Raw genomic sequence first — 12,304 nt, forward strand, 5'->3', positions numbered from 1 at the left:
TAATGCGAGGACAATAGGACGTAACCACTGCCTGCTACACAAGTAAATATCATTCCTGTACTGCGAGGACAATAGGACGTAACCACTGCCTGCTACACAAGTAAATATCACTCCAGTACTGCGAGGACAATAGGACGTAACCACTGCCTGTTACACAAGTAAATATCACACCAGTACTGCGAGGACAATAGGACGTAACCACTGCCTGCTACACAAGTAAATATCATTCCAGTACTGCGAGGACAATAGGACGTAACCACTGCCTGCTACACAAGTAAATATCATTCCAGTACTGCGAGGACAATAGGACGTAACCACTGCCTGCTACACAAGTAAATATCATTCCAGTACTGCGAGGACAATAGGACGTAACCACTGCCTGCTACACAAGTAAATATCATTCCTGTACTGCGAGGACAATAGGACGTAACCACTGCCTGCTACACAAGTAAATATCACTCCAGTACTGCGAGGACAATAGGACGTAACCACTGCCTGTTACACAAGTAAATATCACACCAGTACTGCGAGGACAATAGGACGTAACCACTGCCTGCTACACAAGTAAATATCATTCCAGTACTGCGAGGACAATAGGACGTAACCACTGCCTGCTACACAAGTAAATATCATTCCAGTACTGCGAGGACAATAGGACGTAACCACTGCCTGCTACACAAGTAAATATCATTCCAGTACTGCGAGGACAATAGGACGTAACCACTGCCTGCTACACAAGTAAATATCATTCCTGTACTGCGAGGACAATAGGACGTAACCACTGCCTGCTACACAAGTAAATATCACTCCAGTACTGCGAGGACAATAGGACGTAACCACTGCCTGTTACACAAGTAAATATCACACCAGTACTGCGAGGACAATAGGACGTAACCACTGCCTGCTACACAAGTAAATATCATACTAGTACTGCGGGTTCAAGAACATCTTGATGGGCTCCTCTCCAGCCAATAAGACAAATTTAGTGTGTGACAAAAAATGAGTAAACTAAACGTAAAGACATTCCAATGTAAAGATCGTACCTTTTTCTTAAAAAAAGTAATTATGTCGTAACGTTTGATTCAGTTAGGACTGCATATAAGTAATAGTGTCTTAAAAGTCAATGTTTTTACAACTTCTTAACAGAGTTAAACGACTTAAAAGTGTTTAAAATGAACAAACAAATGTTCTTCCTAAGTTCTAATGTGGGCTCCAACTGGCCTTGAGGCATGGGTCACAGTGTAATGAGCTCTTTCGCGCCATGGTTGCTACGCCACAGATGTGGGCCCCTATTGCTTGTGGTCCCGGTTTCATTGAACCCCTTCGCGCTACGCCACTGGTCTTATAATGAATATCTAATTGATCTAATTGTTTTGTATAGGGCCAATCTCTTATTCCTCAAGAATAAAACATTTCCGTAAACCCCCGCCCCCATTTTTTTTTTTTTGGCTAAGGTTACCTTGCGCTGATGTAGTTCACGCGATAATATGGAAAACTACTTATTAATTGTTGTTTTAAATTATGTCTGACTTATTTGCATACTACATAGATTTTTTCTCTTTAAAAAATAATAAACATTTCTTAAGTGTAAATATAGTATAACAGAACTTACATAACTTAACAACAACAACAAAAAAAAAAGATTTTTGACAAATATCTTTAACCGTTTGCATAAATGTGTAAATATATATGGTAAATAGTTGTCTCCCCTAATAAAGAGCCCCACGTGTTTGTTACTATTAATAGTGAAAGTGGTGTATTTTTATGAAAAAACTGCTTGCATATAAGTGATTTAAAAAATTTGATTTTTCGCTTTCAGAAAAGAAAAAAGTAGCCGTTGCATCAGAACCTTGAATGGTCTAAAATATTGTGATGTCTTTTCTAGTTTACGAGATCTAAACGGGACGGACAGACAGGCCACACAAAACTAATAGCGTCTTTTCCCCTTTCAAGGGCCGCTAAAAATCTGTTACATTTCGAAGAGAAATTAAGGACTACACTCTATCTATGTTTTACGTGTTTCGGATGTTATTTATTGAAAAAATGTAAATTCTATCCCAAATACTGAAATTCTGTCTTCTACCCACGATAGTTCATTAACATTTATTCCACGAAAAAACAAACGCTTAGCTTTAAAAATTGAAAGCTAATTTGGCAACTTTGCTTAGCATGATGAAAGGTTGTGCAAGAGTTTACTTAAAATTTCATTCCTAAATACATTTAAATATTATGAGATCTTGTATATAGTATGGTTCTGAATCGAATTCAAGATCTAGAATCTAGATGTATAAAGCGCTTATGAATTGAACTTCTATATATGTAGTTCTCGTTCACGACAAATGACCTAGTAATTTTAACACTCTGGCCGAAAGTGGGATAAAGGATTTTTTAAACCTTTTTTTTTACTCCTAATTGAAAGGAGACAATCACTTCGTTCAGATCTGATAATGTAACAGTGGTTTAATGGGTGCAGGTTGTCTTTAAGAAAAGAAAGGTATCTTTCATTGCTTTGAGTCGCCTGTGGTTGAATAGGCCATGTATCAAATGTATACGTTATATTTATCTCGATGTTATCACTAATTGTGAAGGCACTTGTCAGCGTAGCAGAAAACACGATACTGAACTGAACATATGTTCAGGATGGCTGCCTGGTCGTGCGGTTTGTGCGCAGGACTGTCGTTCGGATTTAGAGATGGTCGAGGGTTCAAATATTGCCCGTTCCCATCCCCCGTCGTCCTGCGGGAGGTTTGGACTAGGAAGTAAACTATCTTCAACTCTGAAGGAACATCTGAAACATGTAAAACATTTTACAAACATATGTAGGCCTATATATATATATAGACTGCATCAGGGACGACAGCATGCGTCGAATGTATCTTCTTTGACGAGTTTAAAGGTGGCACTGTATAAAAGCGCTATAAAGATCATCTCAGGCCATATTTATTTCGCCATCACTAGCATAGACGAAGGTGGCTGGCGACAGATGGCCTCTGAAAGAGACAAAGCTCTCACAAAAGTCGCTGAACACACATTTGAGAGAAAAAAAAAGCCCTTGTTGAAGAGATACGCAGAAGACGAAAAGACCCCCCCCCCCCTTTTTCCAAAGGACGCAACAGCTTTGCTAAGGTACTTTTGTATCACGAGATGCGAAAATACAGACCCTATATATAGACTCAATCACTTATATAGGTCTGTAGTTTTATTTTATTTAGATTTTTATTTCTTGAAATAAAGAGCTCTTGTTGTCATTTTTCATCATCACAAACTAAACGACACGTTTTTAAAGATCTTCTGACCTCTCTTACTAAGTACTAGATTAACTAGATAATCGGCAATACAGTTTAGAATATAGACTAGATACACTTGATTTAAAATGTCTGCAGAGTTCTTCAAACTATTTTCAAGGCACGTTCATCATGATTAGACTATATATCTAAGACATAATGATTATATCATAATCATAATCATATCATTATCATCATTCACATTGATTGTTTATCATTGAATCATTCATTCATTGTATTACACTTGTTACATTTAACATTAACATTGTCATTGTTCATAATTAATATTCTTATGACATGACAACATGTCTATGAATGATGTTTACAAAATGTCGAAAAAGAAACATCTCTTTGTCTCTAAGAACTCTACGTCTCTTCGTCTTAGAGTCTCTAGTGACTCTAGCCTAGACTAATCTAGAGTCTAGACTGTCTAGTAGACTAGACTCTAGAGATCTAGCCACACTAGAAAGTGCGAAGTTCGATCACATTAACTTTAAAACTTTAAACTATCATTAAGCCCACTGGCAGCAATTTTTATGTTTGGAATTTTATAGCACCGTAACGGTCTGACCTATGAAAAAACTGATGGTATCTCTGAATTCCTTGTTCTTTTGTCTATAAAAATAGATCAGATTTAATGTAACACTAGGATTAGTTAAAATTAAATATATATAAGGTCAAAGAGGTATAGGATGGGTATCACCACATGTACTTTTCCTCGATCGGATTTCTCTCCTTACAGTTAGTAATCTCGATTGGGCTGATGGAAGGCTCGAGCAGATCAAAGAAAATTATCTAAAACGTTTTAATCTTTAATTTTCACTATGAAGTCATTTTCTTTTTACTCCTGCGCAAGAACACCATCCATTGCCACCTTTCCCACACTCCACAACTTCAAATAGTCTCTTTGAGCTGATGAGCCATCAGATTTAAAAATAGCCACAAGCCCATGACCCATTTCCTTCACTCCCAGGTAGTAAAAAAAAAATAATTCCACACCTCTTGAGTTTGACCTCATCATGAACTTAGCCTTTACAAGGAAAAGGAAATAGTATGTGTCGGAAGTGAAGAAAAAAAAAAGTTTTAGCAATAAAAAGTTTTTTAAACCGATCAAACCTCTGTACAAATCAGGGCTGTTCGAGTTTTACACTTTACTCTAGGTCTAGATAATCTAGACCATTCTAGATTAGATTAGATTTTATAGTAGGCTATAGATCTAGTTGATAAATACATATTTAAATACATACAGCATACGGGACCATCTGTCATCATCATGACCACAGAGTCCAGAGCACATACCATATGACCAGGCAGATACTGTCATCCAGATTTAGACTTTTGGACTTAGACTGAGAATTAGATCTACAAAAATCAATGTCTACCAGGCGGTGGTTCTCTCCAACCCTTCTATATGGCTCTGAGACATGGACACTATATAAAAAACAATTTAAGAAGACTTCTTGAGCGCTTTCACCAAAGATGCTTGCGCTCCATCATGGACATATGGTGGCAGGACCTCACTACAAACAGCGATGTCCTTGCGAACGCCGGTATGGACAGTATAGAGGGACTTCTTATGATCCGACAGCTATGCTGGGCAGGGCACGTATCCCGTATGGGAGACGAACGTATGCCAAAGGTAGTCATTTTTGGTGAGCTAAAAGGTGGTCGACGTAACAGAGATGCCCCACGGAAACGCTTCAAAGACCAGCTTAGGCGTCAACTTTCCTTGGCTGAGATAGAAGAGAGCACCTGGCTGCATGCGGCGTCAGAACGAGACAGCTGGAGGTCACTCACGAAGGCCGTGGGATACACATTTGAGACCAAAAGAAAATCTGCTGCCAAGGACAAACGCAGACGACAAAAAGAAAATCTAAATCGACCACCTGCGGACAATGGTTATGCTTGCCCTGGATGTGGTAAAATATGTAGGTCACAGCTGGGGCTGCGCAGCCTCAGGAAATACTGTATTCCTCACTAATCTTCAGACTCGAAGACAAGCCTTAGACTCTTGTGGTGGTATAATGACTCAGGTTAAAAGTACTCCGTATTCTTAAAGGAAAACTCTGACAATTTTAATTAAATATAAGTTTTGATTTACAAATAATGAATTATTCTTGTTATTTTCAATAATAATATTGATGTTTTTCTGACATAATTTTACTGTGCATCCAAAACAGTTAGATTTTCACAAGATTTCTATGTCACTTAAGTGTTGTAGATTACACTATTACAGTCTACAATAGGCTAGGCCTACATGTGCATGTTACCCATGTATATCTGACCATGTTGTTAAAATCAGCCAGACATGCAGACTTTTTTACTTTTTGGGCTGGAGGTGGGTGTGGATAAAAATGTTTTTTTTTCTTAGGGTTGGTTATTCTTAAATTTTAATGAGTTTGAAATCTAGATGTAGAAAACAAAGAGAAACAAATATATAGAAACATTTGACCTGTGTAACTAGTGTAAGGGTAGATCTACAAGTTGGACTAATCATGTAAATATATTATTTTCTTGCCTGACCAGTCAACATACAGCAATTACTATTGCTTACCGGTAATGCACAAGGAAAGAGCATTTGGTGGTCCACTTCATCGTAGAGTAAATGTATTACAGTAGACTTGACCTACACTTGTTAAAGTCAGCCTGACACACAGTCTATTTACTTTTTTGTGCGGCGAGGGGTGTGGCTGAAAATTTTTCTAGGGTTGGTTATCCTAATGCCTTTGTCTTAAGTATATAATATATAAATGTGTAACTGTACCAATAACTATTATAGCCAATGGACTAGGCCTAGCAATCACTGTAAGAATGAAGAGATGTGATTGGTAGATCTAGATCCGCTTTCATTAATGTTGAGGAATGATGTAGACATCCTTATAAAACAAAATCTCATATAATCCTGATTTTTTTTTAAATATGAAGAATTTACTGTCTAATTTATTAAATATAAATGTTTATAAACATCTAAATAATAAATGTTTATTATTACAAATTTTTACACAGAATTTAAATATGCCAATAAATTAAATTTGATAAACCATCAGAGTTTCTTTTTAGGTCTAGATATTATATATAGAATCTAAGACTCTAGCTCAGCGGTTCTCAACCTTTTATGCTCGTCGACCCCTTTTTACAATCCCCCACTCTGCGGCGCCCCACCCCCACCGATACAGCACTTGAAGAGTAGACAATAACAATCCATAGTTTCGATGGTCTTAGACGACCCCTGGCAAATCGTCAATCAACCCCCAAGGGGGTCACGACCCACAGGTTGAGAACCCCTGCTCTAGCTAATTGATGTATATAGTAATATTTTAGATCATGAGATAATCATTGAACAAGATTTTATTTATTTTTCTTGTGAAAGAATTATATTTAACACATAATTCTTTGAATAAAATGATACACCCAATGAATACAGTACATTTTCTAGAATTATTTTGCACACTGCTGATTATTTACGTATATTAATGTTATAATTATCAATATACTACCTTACTACTAAAGGAGATGTGAAGAAAGAGTTTTTCTGGAACATAAATATGTAGCAATGAAAACACCAGGCAGTTATATTTTATTTTGCATCTCTCACATTGAATAAATATATTTGTTTGTCTCTCAACAGCAAGCTGTCAGTTATAGCCAGCATGATGGTCCTATCTGGAATACTGTTTATCATTCTGTTCACTTTTCTTTTCTTTATGCTGAGAACTTGGTTGAAAAAAAAATCAAAAGTGTTTTATGACAATGAAGGAAAGAAAAAACGCTCCTTGGCATTCTTTCATCCTTACTGCAATGCTGGAGGAGGTGGCGAGCGTGTTCTTTGGGTAGCTGTTCGTGCAATTCAAAGAAGGTAATTAAAGGCTAAATTTAAGAACCTCATAGTCAAGATCATGAATTAAAACAAATCCTAGCTAATACAAAAAGATCATGCTTTTAAAATTAAATTCAGCATCTTCAGTTTGCTGCAGTATTTTAAAGTGCTGTAGATTTATGTCAGTTACTAATGATATTTTATACAGACTTGGTTGAGATGAGGCACTGTCATATATTCACCAATAAATTCTTTCTCAACATCTAACAGTAAATGTGCATTAAATTTTCAGTTGGAGACTTAGTGTTTAGTGCTGCAGTACATATAAAATTTGCTTGTTTAAGCTGCCGTTTATGAACTAATGAGTTCCTTCATCATCAACTTTCCTTTATGTTCCTCATGCTAGTTGTTTAATGGCTTCCCAGCTCGTTCCTGTCTTTTCTGCTTCATCTAGTACACTGCATCACCATGTTCTTTTGGTCTCTGCATCTCGTGCCCTGGGGGGTTCCACTCTAACGCCTGTCTAGCTTTGTTGTTGGTTTTATCTTTTCTAAGGGTAAAGATGACTTCCTTTAAATCCTAAAATTAAAACATCTTTGTCTACATATGGCTTCAAACTCAAAACCCACCTCTAGTAAATGTACATTAATAGCTAGTACTTACAAAAAACTGATTTCTAACTTATGTACAGAAATAGTTGCGTTTAATCTACTGGTATTTAGATAGATATTATATAATATATAATGCATTTGTATTTTAACATATTTGAACTATGGTCCACTACAATAATGATTATATATATTCTTTGTATTTTGCTTTATTCTCATTTATTAAATAATAAAATAATGGGTTTTACACTGTGTAATAATTGCTTTTTTTTTTTTCTTTTTTTTTTACAGATTTCCAAATGTACAATGTGTTGTGTATACTGGTGACACAGATGCTACACCAGCTGAAATTTTAGATAAAGCCAGACAAAGGTTCAACATTGTTTTGCCTGGAAATGTGGAGTTCATTTATCTGAAATGTCGTGGCTGGGTGGAGGCAGTCAAGTATCCATATTTTACACTTCTTGGACAGAGCATTGGGTCTGTTTTCCTTGGATTGGAGGCACTGTTTGCATTTGTGCCTGATGTTTACATAGACACCATGGGCTATGCCTTCACCTTACCCCTATTTAAATTTCTAGGTGGATGCCCAGTGGCATGTTATGTCCACTACCCTACAATATCAACTGACATGTTGACCAGAGTCTCAGCAAGAGTTCAGGCCCATAATAATGCAGAATTTATTTCTAGAAGTGTTTTACTGAGTTGGCTCAAAATTATGTACTACAGACTTTTTGCTTATATGTATGGAGTAGCTGGGAAAAGGTCAAAGGTTGTTATGGTCAATTCCACCTGGACTTACGACCATATTGCAAGTTTGTGGAAAGTGCCATCGAGAACACATATTGTATATCCACCTTGTGATATTTCAGAGTTTATGAAAATACCATTGGTGAGTGATGAGAGCAAACCAAAGCAGATTTTATCCCTCGGGCAGTTCCGTCCAGAGAAAGATCACCCTATGCAGATAAAAGCCTTTCACAAATTTTGTATGGGTGTAAGTGAGAAAGAACGTTCAGTGTACAAGCTGGTTTTAGCTGGAAGCTGCAGAAATGAAGAAGATGTGACAAGGGTGAACAATTTGAAATCCCTTGCAAAGGAGTTGGAAATAGAGCAAATGGTAGAGTTTCGACTGAACATACCATTCTCTGAACTAAAACAGCTATTGGAAAGCTCATTAATTTCTATACATACCATGTGGAATGAGCATTTTGGCATCTGTAAGTACATTAATTTAGGCTATAAAAACGAACTAATGTATCATGTTTATTACTATGAAATTTTGATACTCCATCTTTCTCTATAATGAAAATAAACCTATACTTGTATTCACTACAAGAGCCATCAAAACTATTACTATCAGTCACTCTTTCATGGGTTTGGGCTACAAACCAGATTTTTAAAGATATTGTCAGAATGTTATAGTTTGCAGTGTTTTTCACAAGTATGATACATATGGGCACTCTCATAAAAGGGGACTTAGTGTTTCAAATGACATATGTTACATGATAAAAAGCTCAACACTTGTCACTTAAAGAAACAATATTTTAATAATTATTGACCTATTCCATTTGTCCAACCTTGTTTTTATGTTTTTCTTTGTTCATGCTACTAAGTGTTTCTTTTGTTTCCCTCAGAAAGAGGTGTCATTGGATCTAGGATCCTAAACATTCTTTTTTTTTTGCTGTTCATTGCCTCATCAGTTGTTTTTTTTTAATCTTTTTTTTGGGCGGGAACCATTTCTTTATATAACCTTCATAGTCTGGGCTGCTTCAGTATCTGCACTCTTTTCACAACAGACTGATTATTCAAGTCAAACAATATTTTATCTAAATTCAAACAATTTATTTTAATAATATTTATAAGCAGAAAGCAATAAGTACCCAAAATATGTTTGAAATTCATCAGATTGAGTTATAAAAAAATAAGCTTAAAGAAAATGAAAAAAAAGAAGCTCAAGTGATTGTTTTTTTTTGTTGTTTTGTTTCAGATTTTCCACATTTTATTAATTTAAAAATTATATATTCTTTATTCAAAGGTGTAGTTGAGGCTATGGCAGCTGGCACAGTAATGTTAGCCCACAACTCTGGAGGACCCAAAATGGACATAGTAATAAATCATAATGGAGAACCAACAGGATTTCTAGCTTCTGATGCCAGCAGTTACTCAGAAGCTATCAAAACTATTTTTAACATGACACCATCAGAGAGGCTGGCTCTAAGACAAAATGCTAGAAACTCTTTATCACGATTTTCTGAGGAGGAATTCGAAAATGCTTTTATTTCATTATGTGAACAATTACTTGATGAAAGAAATGTTTCGTAAATGTTTTTTATTTGTGGAAGGATATTGTCCTATTGTCCAAGTTATATTTTTCTTTAATTACTGATAACGAGGGGAAAACTTTTTTATTTAAACATTTCTATGTATTGAAATTCTATCAAAATGAGTATAGAACAGAATAGAGTATCAATTCAACAAGACAACAAAATCTCCTGCTCCTGAGCCCATGTGCATGTACAGGTTCATAATAAAGAATGCTTAGGTCAAATAGTTGAAATAGTATGCATTAAAAAAAATTGCAAAGCATATAAATTCATTATTATATTCAATACCAGTACTCTATTACAAAATGGAAATGTAAAAGAAATTGCATTTATTGTCAACAAAGATTATATTTTTTAGATAACTTGAAATTTTAGTTTCCTTCATTATTTGCTTAGGCCTATGTTGGCATTTCTGTAGTATCTATGACTTAATAGTTTCTTATTTGTCTTTAATCACCTGGCTCCTGAGAGTTCCTAACATTGTATAAGGAAAGTAGAAACAAATTCACATTGTGTTAGCCAAATCTTTTTTTTTTTTCTTCTATCTCTGAAAGAATTGATGATGTCAGGGCAAAATTGGGAACAAAATGAGTCTATTTTTGTGTCATTATATCAGATAATTTTTTATAATTATTATTTCCATGGTTAAAAATTTGCATTCTAAAATTTCATTACTATTACCATATCTTATTTTGAATTAGAAGCAACTTAATATGCCAAATGTTAAGGGGGTGAACACTACTCATTTAAATTCTGATATTTTGAAAACAAAAACCTTTAATATTTATTTTTTTTTAGTAAAATTATGTAACATTGTATTCTTAAAAATTGTCATTTTGAACTGACTAGACTTTGACTACACATCAGATTAAGCTCAGTCTGTTTGAAATGAAAATATAATTATAATTTATTCTTCGAAAATACATTGAGAGAATAAAAAACTTTTGATGTTCATTCTGGAAAATTTGGGCTCAAGATGGCAAATATTCAATTAAAGTTGTTGAAAACATATATATCAATATAGATTCCACAGTAAGACATCCGTTTATAACACACTAAGACTTAGAAATAAATATTAATAAAATGACGAATAATAACTTACAACTTAAAAAGGAAGAGTTTTGTAGCTCTTAGATTTTTAAAACGTTATGTTTATAGCAGGAAGGCTATTAGACTTATTGGTTGACCACCAGGTTGACTGTGAATATTGCCTTGATAGTTATATAAGTTGACACATGAGTGCTATTGATATTTTTAAAATATCTAATATATTGTGGCTGTATTGTATATAGTCCACTAATTTCAATCCTTTAATAGTTGACATTGTATTTATTATTTGGATGTTATGTTGGTCAAATATATTGTCATTATAACAGTAAATGAATGAATTGCTTTTTGCATTTTTCTTTTTAGTTTTCATCAAATTTGTTTTATTTAGCCATTTCTATAAGATTAGAACTTAAGTTAACTAAAGCTTAGTGGAGACATAAATGAAAAGATGGAATGTACTATTCTAAGAACATTGCAATTATCAGATGCAAATAATATTGATTAAAATTAGTTACTCATATGTGGGAAACATGCAAATAAAATGTTAAAATAGTCACTAAATGAAAAATAAAATAATATGCATTTATTTATTTTTTTTTTTTTCATTTTAAAATAAATCTGGAGACAACAGATTAGAAAAAAAGAAACAGAATATCTAAGGGGAAATAACTGCTAATTACTGCCATTTATCTGAAAATTACAGGGTTTAAATCTTTTTCTGCTATATAAAACAAAATAAATTAATTAGTACTAAATGATTAACTAACTGGTTAATTTTTCAGTTGATTCGTGTATTGTTAAGTCTGAATAATTATGCAAAATTTCAACTTGATTGAACAATGGGAAGTGGGAGAAAAAAATGTCAAAAGATAAGGGGACTAAATCCATATATATTTTTACATATACACATCTTTCATTTAGTAGCATTTATTCTCCTTATTTCAATTTTTTTTTTTTTTTGTCTTGTCAGGTTCAATGAATAATTGTGCAAATTTTTAACTTGATCCAAGAATGGGCAATGGGGGAAAAACATGTTCAAACATTTTACCATACAGAGTTGATATAGCCTAAGCTTTGTAATAAGATTTCTTTTTCCCTTGGTGTGATTTTTTTTTGGTGGGTGGGGGATTCCTTTTTTTTTTAACTAAGTCTGGCATCAGCACTATATAGTCTAGAAGTAAATCATTAGTAAAATCACTAAATTTACAGACACTTCAA

At 34.3% G+C, this 12,304-nt stretch overlaps 1 protein-coding gene across 1 annotated transcript; it reads left to right on the forward strand.

Annotated features, from left to right (window-relative positions):
- The first annotated feature begins 6,549 nt into the window (after positions 1–6,549).
- Positions 6,550–11,416, forward strand: LOC106078949 (GDP-Man:Man(3)GlcNAc(2)-PP-Dol alpha-1,2-mannosyltransferase-like). The gene is made up of 3 exons (XM_013240046.2): positions 6,550–7,140; positions 8,001–8,929; positions 9,748–11,416. The coding sequence occupies exons 1-3, from the start codon at positions 6,935–6,937 to the stop codon at positions 10,032–10,034; spliced, it is 1,422 nt and encodes a 473-aa protein (XP_013095500.2). The 5' UTR covers positions 6,550–6,934; the 3' UTR covers positions 10,035–11,416.
- Positions 11,417–12,304: the final 888 nt, after the last annotated feature.

The sequence above is a fragment of the Biomphalaria glabrata genome, chromosome 8 (assembly GCF_947242115.1).
Source record: "Biomphalaria glabrata chromosome 8, xgBioGlab47.1, whole genome shotgun sequence".
Classification (NCBI taxonomy): domain Eukaryota; kingdom Metazoa; phylum Mollusca; class Gastropoda; family Planorbidae; genus Biomphalaria; species Biomphalaria glabrata.

Coding starts and splice junctions, on each gene's coding strand:
- LOC106078949 (XM_013240046.2), top strand. CDS start 6,935: ATGATGGTCCTATCTGGAATACTGTTTATCATTCTGTTCACTTTTCTT. Junction 7,141..8,000: donor GTTCGTGCAATTCAAAGAAG/GTAATTAAAGGC, acceptor TTTTTTTTACAG/ATTTCCAAATGTACAATGTG. Junction 8,930..9,747: donor GAATGAGCATTTTGGCATCT/GTAAGTACATTA, acceptor CTTTATTCAAAG/GTGTAGTTGAGGCTATGGCA.